Genomic DNA, 19,906 nt, shown 5'->3' with positions numbered 1-19,906 from the left:
AGGGGAAGGGAGGGGAGGGGAGGGGAGGGGAAAAGACAGAAAAGAGAAAAGGAAAGGAAAGAAAAAAGAGAAGAAAAAAAGGAAAAGAACTTCCTCATATTTCTGTTGTTCACGCTTGTGAATACAGTTTGAAGTGGAGCCAAGAGAAGAAACTATGGAGGTTCTGCTTTGCTTAACCACATTTTCTAACCTGAAACAGTTCTCCACCTCTGCAGTTTCCTCCCACTGTCCCCAGTTTGCAAGGAATATAAGTGGGCAAGAAGAGATTGTGGTGTCATTTCAGAAGCATTTGTTATTGGTTTAAGAGGGTTGGAACAGAATCAAAGTGATTTTTCAGAGCACCTAATAGTTCAGGCCCTTTTTGCCTCTGCCTTCCTCCCCATCCCACTTCTTTATGTAGCCTCTTCCCTCCAGCCAGGAATTCTCAAGACAAAGACATCCTTGCATCTTTCACAGTTCCCTCAACAAAGAGCTCAACACTAGCTGGAGCACCAAAACAAAACAAAACAAAAAAACCTTCCTGAGTGGGTGAATGAATGAATGAACAAATACAATCAAGCTGAGAAAGGGTGAAAGCTAATGATTGTCTGGCCTGCTGACAGATTTTTTTTCACTGAAGACCTGGCCAAGTTTACCATCACCCCTTGATTATTCAGGGGTTTGTTTTGTGTTTGTTGTTTATCCTGATTTGGTTTTGCTTTGTCGCTATTTGTTAGAACAAACAAGATAGGGTAGACAAAGGAATAAACGAGTAAAACACACACTGGATTCTGTTTAGATGTCTGTTAGAATGTGTTGTAAGGTTGGGAAAGAAGACTACAATTATTTTATAAATGGGGTTTAGAAATTTATGCTTTTTAATTCACCCCATAAATAGTAGTGATAACTATGCCCAATTCCCATGGCTAACTTAAGAAGTAGGATATTTCAAAGCTAGATGCAGACATAATTATTGGAACAGAAGAAAATGTAGAAACTTCTTTATCCACGTCCTCACTCTGTTAACACCATGCTCAAGCTCACCCAGCTTCTCCTTGAGCACTTCAATATCAGGTGGATCAACACCCCCCAAAACACCCTTTTCCATTTGAGAACAACTCTCTGGGTTAAGAGTTCTGACATAATGTACCAGAATCTAGTTGCCTTTAACTTCCACCCAATTATCATGACTCCTGCCACTGAAGCTATACAGCTTTGTTTTCTGGATTTCAGTCATTCTTCACAGACTCATTCCAGACAGTCTCCAAAATGTCAGTGTAACTGTTAGAAGTTGGTGCTAAGAGTTGATCAGAACTCTGATGAGTATAGAGCCCCTCACTGCTATAATGTCCCTTATTTGGGGAATTATATTTCTATTGATATATTTGGAAAGCAATAAGGAAGAAAGAAAATAATAAAAATAAAAAAGATAAAAAAGCATCACCCCTGGAATTGTAGAAAATCAGGTTTGACACAAGTTCCACCACTCGATCAATCACTTGACTTGAGAAAGTTAATGAACTCTCTAGTTTTCATCTTCAGTGTCTCTAAGGTTAAGAATAAGAATTGACTTGAAAGTTCAGTAAAGAAGCCAGATACACAATGAATATATAAAAAGCAGTAGTTTTCTGAAAAACAAAAATTAATCAGAAAATATAATGTGAAAATTTTCCATCCTTAATAGCTACAACATTTTACAATGTTAAAATTTAAAAATAATACTAGTAAGGAAGTATGCCAGATTTATATGAAGAAATGTTTGCATTTTTATACCTACTAAGGAAATGTGCAGTATTTAACAAAACTTTACCGAGTGACATACTATATGTGACCAGAGACACACACTATTCCTGAAAGTGCAGTTTTAAAGCAGAAAAGTTATCATATACTCCCAAATGTATTTTAAGTTTAATACAGTTTCAATCAATATCTCTAAGGAGGTATTCTCATCTATTGCTGGTGTGGCCAATTTATATTACTAAACATGTAAAAATAATCCCAATTTTATATGAACTGTAATAAATTATGCAGATATAAATCTTATATAATATTATCAATCTCTGATTATCTCTGGATACTGACCATTAAGAGTAACTTTTTAAATTTCATCAAGGCGTGTAGAATTTTGCTTGTTTGGTTGGTTGGTTGGTTGATTTCTCTGATTTGGTGGGGAATGTGGACAAATAAGGAATTAGTTGGGTTTTCAATTTTGTTTCTATTGGAATTTAACAATGATTCCAAAGTCCAACTAGAAAAATAAACTATGGCTATTGATCAATACATTTTTCATAAGAGCAATAAAGGAAAACTTGAATATATCTAATTGGTAAATGATCTAAACTATGCAGTATTGGTACCAGAATCAATAGTTAGAAAACTATACAGATAACCTGCAACCAGACCCTAATGTACAGTTTTAAAAATTAGTAAGTGATAAAAGTTTCATCCTAAGTCTATAGGAAAGAATTATTTGATAAAACTTCAGATACATAGTTAAAAATTTAGAAAAACAATTACTCAGCCTCTATGATGAATCAAAATAAATTCAGCTGAATCATAGTCATTTTTTAAAAGAAAATATGGATGAATAATTATTGAGTCTTAGATGATAAATAATATTAAAAACATAAAAAACTTAATGTTAGTTATTATTAAAACCATCTTAAACCTTTGTCATTTGCAGATCTTGAAATAATTAAGCAATAAAAAATAGTGTGAGTTTTAAATGCTTTGTTTTTAGTCATCAACTGCTACCACCTAGACCTATTCCTTGTCTAAATATCACATTACTTGTCTAGATGCAGTTCACACTACAACTTTGCTAGGGATTAATCCATAATTTCACCAGTCTTTAAATATTCATCATTCACCTCTTTGCCTCTTCAAAAAAATGGGTCATTTGCCACTTTTAGTCTTCTGGTATCTTTTCACTTCATCCAAGATTCCAAGGAGGTTACTTAACAATATTTTTCTGTCATGTCTATAAATTTTTCTACCCGCTGAAATGAAACCCATCAGAGACTGAAGACTAGAGCAGCTCTGTCTTTAATGCTGTATTTCCTCTTCGGCTTTGATTTCCCTTTAGACATTTTTGTTCTACCCTTTTGAGGATCAAGATTATTCTCCTTAATCAAAAATATGAAAGTAAAGTAGAAACGGAATAGTGTTTTACCTCTGTCATTTTAATATTATGCTACGTATCTCAGCAGTCATCTTGTTGCCTTTATCTTTTTGTTCTTAGCATAACACACATGCGCACACACACACGCGCACACACACACACACATGCACTTTTTGTGCCCTCAGTGTTTTCATGTTTCACATCTTTACATTACCCTGAATTTCTACCTTATTTACACTATTATAAATGTCACCGTCTTATCTTTATTCTTGGTTGTGTGAACTTATTGGGAAACTCTCAGTGATAGTAAATGATTTAGTTTTATTTTTTTAAATAGTAGCTCTCTTTTCTTCTTACCCGACATCATTTTTAATTGTGTATCCATGTTTCCATTCGTAAATTGCCCATGCCTTATGATCTGTGTTCCCTCTTGAAATTTTTGCTCCATTTTCAATAATTTTTTAAGAATGTTTCTCAAGAATCGTTAAAACATACTTTTACTGAAATCTGGTAAACTTCTAATTATGCCCTGGATTCTTTCCTAAGAATATTGTTAGCACATCTCTTTTTTTCCAAGTTACCACTACTTGTACACCACCAACTCTGCACTGTTGGTAGTAATTACATTCAAATAAGCGGTTTCTGCTGGTGTTCTTTTCAGACCCTAGGCAATGAAAATATCAGCAAAGCTAATCATGAAGTTGTAAGATTATCAGCTTCCAGCAAAATGAACCTGATAACATTCAACTATTTTAATTCTTCAGTCATTGCTCTAACTTGTCTCTTTCAGTTGTTTCAGATGGTTTAGAAAAACTACCTATACCCTCTTTCTAGTCAAGGAGTATGATGGCTTCTATTTTTCTTTACTTTTATCCTTGCCTAAATGCCCACAACCATGCTTTTCTTTTGTACAGGTAGTGAGAACTAAAAAGAGCCCAGGACTGAGAATTAAGATCTTCTTACAAGTCTTGGCCCTGCTACTAAATATCTTTCTAAGCAAGCCACTTAACCTCTTAAGGTTTCAAACTCTTACATGTAAAATGAAGCATTTGGACCACAGGATTAGTAGATCTCTCACAACTTGCAATATCATGACTCAGTGGTTGCCCTTTGTGCTCCCCACAATCTGTTTATTTGAAATAACACGTGTTTGTTCATTGCTCCTTTCAGTTATGCAGCCACATTCACCAAGTCCTATTATAAATAATATCAGACTGACCCAAAATAAACTTCCATGTGGGTTCCCCTTCTCCTATACCCATTAAATGTAGGTGCTTCATGGAGGCTCTCTTTAGCCTCCTTTTCTTTTTATAAAAAAATGTTTCCCATTGCTCTCATCTATCCCTTTCAAAACTCCCACATCTTTATCTCTAGCTCTGATTCTTCATCTCTCTCCATCCAACATTCCAACTGCCTAGCAGATAATTCTACCTATTTGGCCCAAGGACACCTCAAACTTGGTGAATCCATCATCTTTTTTCCCAAAATCTTCCTTCTCCTGATACTCCTATTTCTATGTGTCATTCTGCTCTCCCGTCAGTTTCCTAAGCATAAGAGCCTTGCATTCCATTTGACACTTTCCTTTTCCTCAATGAGATGTCATCAGTTGCCAAGTCCTGACAATTCTAACTCCTTGTTAACTCTGACATCCATAACCTCTGCTCCTTCTCACTCAAGCTCTCATGGCCTTATGTATGAGTTGTGCAGTGGCCTGATTCTCCTCTTTGTGTTCTCTCCCTACCATAGCTACTACACAATGAGGCCATATTCAACTTCTTAAAACATGCTTTTAACTCTATCATTCTTCTTCCCCTGAAAACTTTTTATTGCTCCTTATCTCAATATGTAAATAAATTTTAAACCCTTTGTCATGCCATTCAGTATTCGCTACTGAGAATCTATCCTCATCCGGTTGTCCTTAATTTCCTGCTACTCCCTATGTGGTAACTTAGATTCCAGACTTGTTGTTTTAAATAATGTCCCGGTGTGCTGGTTCCAGGCCTTTGCTCACATCAAGCCCTTGACTTGAATGCCCTTTTTCCCTACTCCCCAGCCCCACTGTAACTACCCAAAACATTCCACTCAGATGCTACTCCAAAGTTTCTCTTAATGACATCAGCTGGGAACAACCTCTCCCTGTCTCCCCTCAACCTTCATCGTACCTTACTAGTGCCTTAGTGATAACATGTATTACTACTAAAGTCATTATATGTTGGCTGGCACAGTGGCTCGCACCTGTAATCCCAACACTTTGGGAGGCCAAGGCGAGCGGATCACTTGAGGCCAGGATTTCAAGACCAGCCTGGCCAACATGGCAAAACTCCATTATCTCTACTAAAAATACAAAAATGACCCAGGCGTGGTTGGGCATGCCTGTAATCTCATCTACTCGGGAGGCTCAGGCATGAGAATCACTTGAGACCAGGAGGCAGAGGTTGCAGTGAGTTAAGATTGTGCCACTACACTCCAGCACTCCAGCCTAGATGATGGTGCAAGATTCTGTCTCAAAAAAAAAAAAAGTAAAGAAAGAAAAACTATTACATGTAATAACTTTATTTCTTAGACTATAGTTACTTGCACAAATTACTTTCTTTAGCCAAGGTGGGAGGATCACTTGAACTCAGGAGTTTGAAACCAACCTGGGCAACACAGAAAGGCCTTGTGTCTCTTAAAAATAAAAATAAAAAATATAGCCAGGTGTGGTGATATGCACCCATAGTCCCAGCTACTTGAGAGGCTGAGGCAGGAGGATGATTTGAGCCTGGGAAATTGAAACTTCAGTGAGCTACAATTATGCCACTGCACTCCAGCCTCTGTGACAGAGCAAGATGCTGTCTAAAAAAACAAACAAAAAAAAAGAATGTAAACTCACATCTACCAAATAATTTTTAAACACTGCACAACTCCTAATGTCATCTTGAATATAGCATTTGCACATAAGTAGCTAAGTGTTGAATAAATCAATAATCAAACAAGAAGGCAATTCTGCCTTCTTGACAGGATTAGGCATATTAGAATTTAGCACATTGTTAATCAATAATATAACTAAAATGCTTACACTCTTAAGCATTGTGCTTACTTTTTATCAAATATGTGATTGTGTTAATATCATTGGATCATATTAATAGATGGTCACAATAACTTTATGGTTGTACAAGGTGAATAAATTAATTTTCAAAATAATTAAGAGATAATCTTTTACAGATTGAAATTTGTGGGTGTCAGTTGCTAAAATAGGCTGTCAGATGGCTAAAAATCTAGGTAAATGCCCATTGAACAAAAAGTCAAGGTAGTTGAACATTGAGAAATAAGCAACAATATGTTATTCATAATGGTTCATTAATAACCAGTAATGTCTGATGTGCCAGGTTGCAACAGCTATCTATAGAATTGCTCCAGGTGCTGGGGAAATTTGGGGAAGCAGATGGCATTTCACATTTATTTGCTCCATGAAAATCTGGGAAGAAATTAGCTGACTATGCTAACTTTTGGTACACTAGCAATCGAGCTAGATAAACACCTTAAGGTTGACTTATAGTTTATTCTGCTATACTGAAACCAAGTTATTGTCATACTATTTTTCATTAATGCTAACAGGGTCCAATGAAATTTGGCAAAGAAACAATAACTCTCTGCTGATGAATATCTTATGAGGAAAAAGTACACCTATCTTAAAATAGGATCATGCGTATAAACATTATGAAATTTCCTTCCTACATACCTAGACTGATATAAGAGAGGCATCATATTACCTCTGAGTTACAAAACATTAGTATTCCTTAGCAACACTTGTATAAGCCTGGTGTTGCCAAAATACTCCAGATGCCATGCCTCTACCCACAGATTCAATTACCTGATTACTAACCCCAAGATGAATCTAGCACAAATGGCGAACTAGCCCAAACTGGCAGTGAGCAGGGGTGGGGAGGCATTGCTGAGTTCAGCAATCCTGTCCATGACACAAAACATGCTCTTCTCTATGGGCTTTTCATGGAGAGCTAGTTGCAGCACCAGCCTCTAGGGAGCTAAAAATGTGCTCCCTGCTAATGAGAGGTCACACTCAGTGCTTGTTGTCTCAGGGCTGCCTCCTGGCCACAGTACTTCATAAGGGAGAAGAAAAAGGCAGAATTTGTGACCAGCTTGATTAACTTTCCACTCCAGGGAATGGCACAGTGAATTGGCTAGGAGTGTGGAGACCGACTTCAGACTGCCTGGGTTCAGATCCTGGCTCTGACAATTGTCAGATGAAACTTGGAAGAGTTAATTTCCCCTAAATTTCCATTTCCTCTTTGTAAATGGAAATTATCATAGTATCTCTTTGTTATGATGAGTATGAAGTAAAATGGTGCCTGAAAAATAATTACCAAAATGTTTGGCACAATGAATTTAAAATATAATTAATATTTGCTCAATAACAACCTCTAGAGATAGTGAAGAACTGACTCACAGAGGCTTTCAGAGTTTTTATTACTAATGGCCAGATTTCATCCAAAGAAAGAAGTGGTTCTCAAGATGCATGCCTGTTGCCTAACTATTTTTTTTCCAAAAGAAATACTTACGAAATTTTAAAAGTAAGCTGATATAGCCCGAGTCACATAGTGAGACCCTGTCTCAATAAAACATCAAAAAATTAGCCAGGTGTGGTAGTGCGTGTAGTCCCAGCTACTCAGGAGGCTAAGATAGGAGGATTGTTTGAGCCCAGGACATCAAGGCTACAGTGAGCCATGATTATCACTGCACTCCAGCCTGGGCAACAGAATAAGACCTTATCTCAGTAATAATAATAAGCTGATGAAATTGTATATTCTCCTGACATGCAAAGAGAAACACAGCATACAGCTGGAGAGCAAAATATTGCTTTTCTTCAACGAATGTACCTGAAATTATACATCAAAAAAGAGTTTTTATCTTCAAAATAGTCACATCGGGGAAGCCATGCACTTATATATCAATAATGCACTTATATCAATAATGCTGCCAAATATTTTTGGATCTCCTTCTTCTAAATTACCTTTATAGCTTACTTCTTTTGGATGTCTTTATTAGCAACAAAATTTTATCCTTTGGGAGTTTTTAATTTTGAAAGCAGATTTAAAACCAACACATATTAATAAGATGGAGAGAATGTCACCTCTGATCAAAAATGAGGAAATAAAGACCTTTTTGCCTGACTAGTCAAATGTCTCAAACAATTCCAGAGAATCTCTAAAACATTTCAAGTTAATGAAAGCACTGTCAGATTTAATGTGTTGCTTTCTGTGTGATTAACAAGTTACATATTTATTTATTTAATGTTATTAAATACCTCTAGAGCACTGTGACGAGCACTGTTCTAGAAACTTTTACATATATCAGCTCATTTAATGCTCACATCTTATGAAGTAGGTACTCTCAGTATCCTCATTTTACAGATGAGGTCATTGAGGCACAGAGAAGCTAAGGATTTTGTCCCAAGACACAGAGATAGTAAGTGGAGGAGGCAAAAGTCAAACCCAGGCTATCTACTTAGTATATTTGCTATATTTTCTTAAAAGTACAACCTTTTTGTATTAGTAGTTATGCTTTCTGGGTTGTCTGAAGTAATGTAATTTAAACTTGGTGAAAGATACAATATATCTTCATGAGTTTTGTTTTACCTGAGCTAAAAAGCCTTTTTAGTGTTAAGAAGTACTATCTAAACTATTTTCCTCTATCTTCCCATAGCAGCCTATACAAGGAGGAAACGGTCCCACTTTCCAACTTCCTAGTGTTTCTAATGATCCATAGGTTGACCAGTTTTGCCACATAAGTTCTTTCACCCAGAAGCTTCTTAAACCTTGGGCCAGGATCAGTCTCTCTTCTCACGATGTTTCCTCACATCTATTTCAAAACTGTCTCCTTTACAATTCACTTTTTCTATTACATCACTCAGTAGGTCAATCTTGCTAGACTAATGGGGAAGAAAGAAAAGGGGAGTGAAGAAGGATGTTTAAGCCCTCTTTGAAAAAGTACCTTTTCATATGCTTTCCCATCAGGAAAATGCTTCAAATGTCTCACTTCGCTTTCCTTTGCTTTGAAATAGGAGTTTCCAAAGCAGTTTCGCACCAATGCCAAAAAAAAATCACTAACGAGCCATTCAGATAGTGCCAACAACCTCAAGGAAACATAATTAAGCAAATTTTAAAAATAAAATATACTGGAACTTTTTTATTTCAGGATAAAAGAAAAATACAGGAAGAAATCTCACAGAAGCGCCTGAAAATAGAGGAAGACAAACTAAAGCACCAGCATTTGAAGGTAATTTATGGCTTTAATTTCATTTCAATGATTTTGTATTCAAAAAGTCTATTGGTACTCAAATTTCAATAGTAAAAAAGCTTCAGGAAAGAAAAAAATTTCAAGATAGTTTGACTAACATTGTAATAACCACAGGGGAGGCCAACAAGCTAGTAATATTTGCATATGAGACTACTAGCAAACATGTGCAAAGTTGAAAACATGGTTTTATTACTTTTACCCTTTATTACTGAGTTTCCCAATTTTCTTGAGCAACCTTGAGAATTCAGCCTTGAAAATTTGGCCCTGCTAACAGTCTTGCTTAACATCCCTAGGGAGTGGATCCAGCTAGGAAGTGCCTTTTGAAATCAATGAAAGGCCAGTCGTTCCCCTGGGGGTGCAGAACAGTGTCTGGCCTCGTCAAGGATGCTTGTATTTAAAAGCTCAGTGCAATGAGTCCAATGTTGCTTGAGTATGCTTCGGGTTTTTGTTTTACTTTGTTTTGACAGACCATGAGATCATAACCAGAAATAACTCTCCATGTTTAAAATCAGATTTTACATCTTTCACTGGGTGTGGTCATTTTGTAATTAAAGCACATTGAGTTTCAACATTTTATTACTTAGCTTAGTGACAGGATGCAAGCAAATGACAAACAGCAGCTCCTTGTGAAAAGGCCCAGGCAGGAAACTACTTATCTGGTAGGGCTGCTATCAATAGATTTAACGAATCCCCTTAATGATACAAGGCTGCACACTCATGGGGTCTACAAAGTTCAGTTAAACTTGCCGAATGCAACTGACTTCATTTTTCTAATGGAACAAGTACCTGCCTCTGAAAAGAAGCATAATTTAAGATTCCAATTAGCCTCATTCTCTGGATTCTGTTTGCTTCTTTGCTTCTAAACAACTTGACATTTCCGATGTTTGATGGATAATTTCAAAGCATATCTAGTCTGCTGCCCTTCCAATATGTCACATTGAATTTACATGAGTAGTATACATTGTCATGAAATGTAGTGTGCACTCCTAGAAAATCAATGAAATTTAAAAAAAAAAGTGCCACATTGTTCCAGTGCAATTCAAATGAAGTCAACAATCAAATCCAGAAAGTTTTTTAGATAGGTCATTTCTAACTCCAAAACCAGAGATCATTTGCTCTCCTTTCCTCTCTCTGTCTCACACACACATGCACAATTTACACACACACACACACACACACAATTACACACACAATACACACAATCCAGATCTCCCAATGAACTACTTCCTGCTTCTGAGTAAAATGATAGCTCTCTAGCTATCCTTGAGAATGGGCAATTGCTGTCCTTGCAGAATGGGTAACCACAAAACAGTGGCGCTCACAGTAGACGAGAAGATTTAAATATCCCCTTAGTTCATTCTAGAAAGTAAGTTTCACATGAAAAGCCTGACTCACTGAAAGGTCCATTTCTGAAGGAGCACCTCATTTCAGCATTTGCCAAAAACAGTCTGGAAAGTAGTACATGATCTTGCTTATTGGTTTGCTCTCCAGAACACAGGGGACCTCTCCTGATTCAATCCAATCAAAACATTTATCATGTTTTGGACCACCATATACAGTTGTGCAGACCGTGTACTGCACAAAGGTACCTGAAATGATGGTGCTAAAATCCTGTCCATATTTCTTTGCCAATCATGCACTGTGGTTCAGAGATGCTTATACCTGGAGCAAAAGATTTCAATTTTCTCTGCACAAAAGTGCTATCCACTTTCCCAAGCTCTTCACTGGCCAAAACGGGTGTGTGTGGCATGGAGCAGGGCTGGGAGTTGGGGGAAATGACACATTGTCCTAATTTGGGAAATTCAAGATTAAATAAGCAAGATAAATGACAGTTGTTTTAATTAAAACTACAGGATAAGTATTCTTTAATCTGGAGTGGTCAAGAAGGCACTATTCAAGGTATGGGATTCAAGCTGAGTCTTAACTGATAAGTAGAATTTATATGGATGTATATAGGACCTTTAGTCAATAAATATTTATTAAGTACATATTATGTACAGAGTACTAAGCTAGACACTAAGAATATAAAATAAGTCAAATTTGGCCTGTGTCCTTAAAATGGTAACTGATACATAAACTCACAATGACAGTTATTCTGTGATAAGCACTTTATGGGAGGCATAAACTGCACAGGGCACAGAGAAGACAGAGTGGCTACTTCAGTAGAGCACATTCTTCTAAGGTTTGCAGAAAATAGTTGGCTATACCAAACAGCAAGGAGGCATCCTTCCAAAATGGGGTTCAAAATGTGTGAAAGTATTTTTAAAAACAATTCTACCATGTGTTCACCAAGTTAAGAAAGCTCTATTGGCTTCTATAGCCTGTCTCTTACTTTCTTCATCCATTTGTCCTGGTTTTCATGACTATCCTCTCCACTTTCCTGATTGCAAACTAGTTCATTATACTTCAGTGACACACATTACACAACGTAAGCATAAACATTTACAAAGTGTTCTTCCTATATCAGAATACACACTTTTCAAAACAGTTGTAGTAACTCACTCTGATAACTCTGATATTCTTTAGTTCCTGAACCTGATGATCATTCTCATAATGTGCTAGCAAGGGAATTTCTGGGACATTTTTAACATCTTAATATTCAAACCATTCCAAGATTTTCTTCCTGTATGGATCTTCTTGCCTAGTAATATGATCACAGTCTCACATTACCAGGAAACACAAAATACAGTAAATCTGAAAAATTTTTGATTTCCGTGAGTCCATTCAATTCAATCTATGAGAAATCAATTTATTCCTACTCTACTGTAACTTCTGGGTAGATATGGAAGTGCTTCAGGAAAACCTTTTCCTATAAAAACTGCAGAAAGATCTATCACCTGCATGTCACATATTTTCATTTAGTTCATATGGCTTTCAATTCTGAATTTCATTGTAGATTTTATTATACTCATTAGCCTCATATACTAAAGCACAAGAATAAACTGTGACATAAAAGCAAAATAACTGTTTTGATTACTATAGTATGTATGTGATTGCATCATATATCATTTTGATTGCATATCCAAATTGAATATTTTATATTTAAGTTCAAAGAGTTCTCCATGAGACATAAATGAAAACTTATGAAGTATGAACAAAGTTTGATAAGACCAAAATTAAAATTATTTCTAACCAGACTAAGAACCAAGAATACAGCCCCAAGTTAACCTAATCACATCACAAGAATGATTCGCTACCCTCTATTATTCAGCCTCATAAGACCACCCCATCTGAGTGTTTGTTATAGAGCTATGTATGCCATTGACTGGAACTTTTCTTATAGATGGTTTGTAAGGAGTAAAACTTACCTCTATAGGTGTTATTGTCTTCTTTCCTAAGCATTAGCTAAAATTCCATTAAATAAAAATAAATTAGAATCAAGGTAAATTATTAAAATGCTGCTATATTCAGAGTTTCTTAGCATCTTTGACCCCAGGAGCTGAATCTTGACCAATGTTAATCCTGTTTACTGGGTCTGCAGGAAAACATTTTTGCAAACAGCTAAACAGCTATAATCAATGGTTAAGATAACATTGGAGTAAAGAATCTCTGGTCACAGAGTGGAGTAATACAAATTAAATTACTCTTATGGTATATATCGTCCACATGCAACTGCTTAAGACTCTGAAAAGGCCAACACAAATGTGAAAATCGGGGGTGAAGTTGTTATTTACTTAATCTAGTGGTTTTCAAACCATGTTCTGTGTATGCATAAGCTTTCAGGCCCCCTCACTGCTTCAATTAGAGAGGTCCAGAATTCATCTGTTTTCCAAACTATAGTTCCATATAACATTTATTTGTAATGTTATAAGTTATAATGTTGTATTGGCTTTTTTTAAAAGAGAAAAAGATTTAAAAGTCATTGCCTTAGTAAAAAATAACCATCCTTTGGTAATTATGTATCACAACTAAACTTAATTTTAAATGTTTTTTTAATTCAGAGATACTTGTATCTCAGTGGTATTTATTCTAGCATCCTTAAACACACACACACACACACACACACAAAGTTATTCTTATTTACTCTCATTTAAATTTCAATATAAGAGAAAGAAGTCCCAGAAAATAAAGTTTCCATTCTCTCCTCACGGATTTTAAATATAGTGAATCCCCAATGAATAATTAACAATGAATAACTGAACAAATAATTTATAGGGCAGATTAGATACATAATAAGAGCCCTTTCACTCCAGGAGAAAAAGAGAAACTTGAGCTCCTTGAAAATAACATGACCATATATATCTAACGCTTCCTAATTGAGATGTAGGCTACATGCTAATTAAAGCCCATCCAACATTTAGAGGTCTTTTTCATTTGTTTTAGGTCTTCTTAGGTCTTTAAACTCCAGGTCCAGGAGTTTAATTTCCTCATGCAAATTCAAGAGCAGTTTTTGTTTGTTCCATCTGGTGAAACATAATTTTTTGTGTGTTGTTAAAGTTGACGAAAACTCACCAACATTTAGACAGATCAGTAAATTTTGCACTTAAGAATGTCTAGGCCGGGCGCGGTGGCTCAAGCCTGTAATCCCAGCACTTTGGGAGGCCGAGACGGGCGGATCACAAGGTCAGGAGATCGAGACCATCCTGGCTAACCCGGTGAAACCCCGTCTCTATTAAAAAACACAAAAAACTAGCCGGGCAAGGTGGCGGGAGCCTATAGTCCCAGCTACTCAGGAGGCTGAGGCAGGAGAAAGGCGTGAACCCGAAAGGCGGAGCTTGCAGTGAGCTGAGATCCGGCCACTGCACTCCAGTTTGGGCGACAGAGTGAGACTCCGTCTCAAAAAAAAAAAAAAAAAAGAATGTCTATAACCAGGGAGATTCTGAGAAGAAAGAAGGGGAGCTAAGTAGGCCAAACAATAAACAGCTGCCACACAGCCTAAGAATAACACTGAATATGTTTAAGGTACAACAGTAACCTTCTGTTTTGCCCACCATTCCGATTAATCCCACTAAAGATTTTTTTAAAGCAGTCATTGCATGCTCTCACCCGGGGGAAGTATCAAAATGGCTTCAAGAAGCTTTTGACTTTGTTAAGGACACAAGATATATACCCATCAATAACAGGTGACACTGAAGACATCATATTACGAGGTGTCATTATGACTGTGATAAACATATGTATGGCATGGTTCTGAAGACAGAAAGTGAGGGTCAGGATGGGGCTGCCAGGAGTATGGGGGACAGGGATCTTCATGCCCACCCAAACTAAACCTTGAAGTATAAATGGGATTTAGATGCATAAACACCGGCTTTGAATAGAGTCAAGAAGGTTACAATGATAGAAAATACCAGATTTATTCAGGCAAGTCACTGAGAGAAAATAATTCCTCTTTAACGCGTCACCTATTGAAATTCATAAGATTTGAAAGCAGTAAGAGATTTTGGAAATTATTGACCAATATAAGAATATATGTTTATGTTTTCTGACATTAGAAAAAGGCCTTGAGGGAGAAATGGCTTCTAGATGGAATCAGCAGCGGAAAAGAACAGGAAGAGATGAAGAAGCAAAATCAACAAGACCAGCACCAGATCCAGATTCTAGAACAAAGTATCCTCAGGTATGGCCCTCACTGAGATACTCCACAACTACCTTTATTTTGACTTTGTCCCATGTTGTATATAGACATGCCATTCTCACTTTCAGGGGCACAATAAAATCTTCCATTTGAATTTCTTTTTTTTTTTTTAAAGGCAGGCTTTCACACTGTCACCCAGGCTGGAGTGCAGTGGCACTATCTTGGCTCACTGCAACCTCCATTCCTGGGACTCAAGCGATTCTCCAGCCTCAGCCTCCTGAGTAGCTAGGACTACAGGCACCCGCCACCAATTCTCGGCTAATTTTTGTATTTTTGTAGAGAAGGGGTTTCACCATGTTGCCCAGACTGGTCTAGAACTCCTGAGCTCAAAGTGATGCATCTGCCTCGGCCTCCCAATGTACTTGGATTACAGGTGTGAGCCACCACGGTCAGCCTTTAGAAATTCCATATGAATTTCTAAAAAAGACTAAGGAAACACACCAGAAGGCCACAATAGAAATTTTACTATAAATATCACCTGAGTATAGCAACACTAGATTTATTTTTAAATGCATATTGATGACTTACTCATACCTCTCTGAGCCTATTTCCTGCAGAATGGTAGTAACAATGCCTACCTTTTAAAAAATATGTGTGCTAAACTACCAGCACCTACCTGGTGCATGGTAGGTATGCAAACAACAGTCCTTCTTCACAGCCCCAGTCCCTACTCTCACCTTAGGACAGGTGACAAGCCTACAGGTGTGTTTACCCTGTCCTTCCATCATATTTCTCTCAGGCCCTCCCCAGTCACAACCATTGTATTTTGGAAAGAAGGTTCTACAGGAATACTCTGTTCACAGTTTCCCTCTTCTGATTCTTTGATGATTTGCTCACAGGTGTTCACATCATTTCTCAACATCCTTTCCTGCTTAATTTGTGAGATCAGTACAGTCAGGCAACTGCTGGTGCAAGAAGTAATGTTCTAAAATTATCTTGGCTTGAAATAAGGTGATGAACATGAAAAAACCAGAAAGCTTAAATGTAAGATGGGATTATTAGTATTATCACATGCAAAAAAAAAAAAAACACAAAAGAAACAGATACAGGAAAGGCCAGAATCATTTTCTAACCCACACAGGGAAAACATTTAAAAGATGGAGTTTCTTGTGTTATAATCACGACAACAAATTAAAGTCTACCCATCTTTGAATATAGACAACTTTCAAAGTTTTGCTTTAATGTATTGCCTTTAGTGAGGACTATAGAAAAGATCTGAAACATAGAAAAGTATTTGGTGACTGTGCTACGACCACATTTTGTCCATACTCACTGCGCTATAAAACAGATCTCATTAGGTTTAAAACTGACAATGTGAAAAAAGGCTTCCTCTCTTCAAATGATTTGCATTTTACTTGATTAATTGCAAGCACTTGTATATTTAATAGCTAAAATCATTGACTGCTTATCCTTATCTAGATGTTTTTGAAATTAACAATTCTTAAAAGGTTATATAATTGAAATGTTTGCATTTATAAACCCATCAGTTGTTTTCTCAAAGATTCGAAGTGCTTCTAAATAGTAGATAATAAATACTTTTAAAATAACCCAATAAATCAACTCTATGGTTTGAAAAACTCAATTCTTATCAAGGCATCCCTTAGCAAGACTTTCTCACCAAGATCCCAGCATAAGTGGGTGATTACTTTCTTCATTCCTCAACACAGAACCCTTATCTCTGAAGGAGTCCTGAATTTAATCCCTGCAAACCTTTCCTACTACACAGACACCTACTTGCTTCCCCTCAAAATCTCCTTTTAGAGTCTTTCCACATACTGAACACTTACAACTTTCTCTGCATCTGATGATAATGGAAGTGGCTACATATACTCAAACTCCATTAACAGGCTTGCGCAGCATTCTGAGTAATCCTAGTATTAACCAGGACTCTACCGATTGCTTTTAGGCCTTGCCTGAATGCTCTGAGAAGCACATAAGCTCCTAGTAGTATTGATAGTGGCTTGTCTAGTTAGAGCTCCTTCCTAACCAAAAATTAAAAAGGAGAAGGAGGAAGGAGATGAAGAGAGATATATATTTAATAAGCCATAGTATACACCAGGCACTTTACAAATATTGTCCCATTTAATCTTCATAACCCAGTGAGGGTAGGTATTATTACCTTCACTTCTTTCAGAGAAGTTAAGGAATTCACACAACTTGGAAGTGGCAGGTCAGGGACTGACCCATTTGACTACTCCACAGTGCCTGTGAAATGATGGCACACAGCAACCTCTGTGGACTGGAAAGGTATCTCTCTTATAGAAAATCTTTGAAGTATGTTCTGTACCTTTGCTCTCCTTTCTCCAAAAAGCTCCAACTACACTTAGAATCTCCTTCTATGTCCCCCTATTCTCTTTGGTAAATTACTGATTACACGTTTGTTCATTACCCAGTTTCTCGCATCTCACTACAACTTTTAGATCTTCATGATGCTATGAATCCATCACTACTCCTTGTGAACATCAAATTAGTTTAGTCCTTAAATGTAAGTAATAGTAACAGTAGTGGTTCATTTTTAAAGGAACTTGTATAATTTACAAAGCACTTGCACTTACATTAAGTCATTAAAAACAACAATCCTAGAAAGAAAGCACCAACACCTCCATTTCACAGATGAGGAAATAGGCGCAGAGAGAGAAAGTGACTTAACTAATGTCACAGAGTCAGTAAAGGGTAGACTCAGATTTCAAAGCAAGCCCGGTTCAGTGCTCTCCAGCTGAAAAATGAAAGGAGAGCTGTAAATGCAAATGCTCTAGAAATAGTAAAACACCAAACACAGACAAATATCTCTAATTATCAGCAAACTGCTTTGTTTAAGGAATGATCCTGAAAAGATGTATTTGCAAAAAAAAAAAAAAAACGTAAAGAATTTGTTTTCTTGTGACCTATAGAGGCATGTTTATCTGGTTAAAAATATAAAAGTAACAGAATGTTCCAAAGCAACACACGAAGAGAAAAAATAACTATGCCTTGTCTGTATTCAGCAACTTCCCCTACTGCCCAGCATTATAAAAATCACATTGCCAAAGCAGCTTTATCTGATAATGGAACATTTTCTTCTCAGGTGTTTGTAAAGCAGCTAAAAAAAAAAAAAAAAATTCAGGTGCATGTTTTTAAATTCAATCTTTCTCCTAAACAAGTACCCACAGTGCTTGAGAAGCTCTTATTACCAGCTACATCAGTACAATTTCCTGTTAGCACTGAGTAGCAATGGAGCCAACTGATGAAGTTGAACTGGAGAGAGCCACTCACAATCCCTAAGCAGGGAAAGTAACTCAAACTCTGAATGTGATTTATCACTTGACTTACGTGCCTGCTCGAGGGTGACATTTGCCACTCTGCCAGGCCCCTCAGCTACAGGATAAGACTTTAATGGGAAGATCAAAATAGAAATATTGCTACTACCGTGGAGTCAATAGCCGGGCCAGACTTTGCCCATGAACCTTTCTTTCTTTCTACTTCCAAGGTGTTGTGAGATGAACTGAAACAGCATTGCCTCTGGCATTCAAATCCCTGTTTTGCTGACATAGTACATAGGCTTGGCCATGTTCTTTCATTTCTTTGAGCCTCAGTTTCCCTGCCTGTAATGTGGGACAGTTACAGCCACTTCACAAGACTGCTGTGAATACAGAGTGGCTGACACATGGTAGGTGTGCAAAAAATGTTAAATACTAGTCCTCACCCAAAGGTGAAATTAGAAGAACAACACTGCACGGATCTGTATCCAGGTATTTTTATTTTTTGGCCAAGTGCTCTCCTTTCTTTATGCTAGTACAAAGAGTGTTTTTCTTGGAGTAAACTGAGAAGACTAACCGATGAGTATATTTCCACTTGGAAATAATCTGATTTTTTTTTTATGGCTTAAAGGCTAGAATGCTACCATAGGGGTTAATTTTTGTGGAACATTTGCTGTGGACCAGGCATTGTGCTAAACATTTCATGTATATGATTTCACTGAATTCTCACCACTACCCTATTAGGTAGGTAACACTTAACAGATGAGAAAAATTGACACTTACAGAGGCTAACTCACCCTAGGTCATACAGCTAAACGTAAAAAGCCAGGGTTTTAAACCTAATTAAAAGTCCTAATCATAAAAATAAAATTGCACCTCAGATCCTGCAGAAATTTTTTACAAATGTTAAATTCTGTAAACTCTATACTTTTATAGCAATTTTTAAATTTCCAATCTATGCTATAATTTCACTTTTATGTGTACCACTCTATGTAGACATTTATCTGAATATTTAACATATTAAAGACATTCAGGGGGTACCCTGACTCACGCATAACCTTTAAGTAAAGCATATCTGCTTATTCATCCTGTCGTCTTCTCTTCCAAAGAGAGGCAACATTTCAGAAAATAAGTGGGTTTCCATGGTTTCTGTCTCTGAGTTACATGCTTAGCTGTGGAACAATATTGTGGAGTATTTTGCCTGGTGCCCTGATTAATACCTTAGGAGGAAATGTTCTCAGGGGAAGGCTATACTGAACATCTCCTTCTGAATCACTTTGCTTAAACAGAGTTTCAATTTGCCTCCCAAATGAGCCCTGCTCTTACTGAGACCACTGAACCATTTACTGCCTGATTGTAGGCACAGGTGCACTGATTTTTCAGTCCAAATATCCATGTGCACAAATTTATATCCTGGTTTGGAAATCTTGTCCTAACACTTTCCTTGCTCTCCTCTGTTCAATAGCCCACACCCAAAATGACACCTCCAATAAGTCTCCATAGGAAGTATGCCCCCAGCAACTTGTTCACATCCTAGGTTCTTCTTTCCTATCCAGCTGCCCTGCAGTTGTCCATGACCTCCCTTATCCAAACTGCCCTGCGCCAAGCTCCCATCCAGACACTGTACTTCTTGAACTGTGTCCAAAGACCTCTGACTTTAATTGGAGCACACAGAGCGCCTGACAGAAATGTCATAAG

The 19,906-nt window shown here is 37.1% G+C and overlaps 1 protein-coding gene and 1 long non-coding RNA gene across 2 annotated transcripts in view; one reads left to right on the top strand and one right to left on the bottom strand.

The window, feature by feature from the left end:
* Nucleotides 1-19,906, top strand: part of PALMD (palmdelphin) — a 48,438-nt gene that overhangs the window by 6,870 nt on the left and 21,662 nt on the right. The window contains exons 2-3 of the mRNA XM_023231065.3: nt 9,296-9,376; nt 14,830-14,954. Coding sequence (XP_023086833.2) covers nt 9,296-9,376; nt 14,830-14,954 — 206 coding nt within the window. The remainder of the gene's footprint in view (nt 1-9,295; nt 9,377-14,829; nt 14,955-19,906) is intronic.
* The window catches only part of LOC111555170, a 55,218-nt gene that overhangs the window by 32,568 nt on the left and 2,744 nt on the right, over nt 1-19,906 (bottom strand). The gene's annotated exons all lie outside the window — the stretch shown is intronic.

This window comes from Piliocolobus tephrosceles, chromosome 1 (assembly GCF_002776525.5).
Source record: "Piliocolobus tephrosceles isolate RC106 chromosome 1, ASM277652v3, whole genome shotgun sequence".
NCBI lineage: Eukaryota > Metazoa > Chordata > Mammalia > Primates > Cercopithecidae > Piliocolobus > Piliocolobus tephrosceles.
This window is presented reverse-complemented; position numbering and strand designations above follow the sequence as displayed.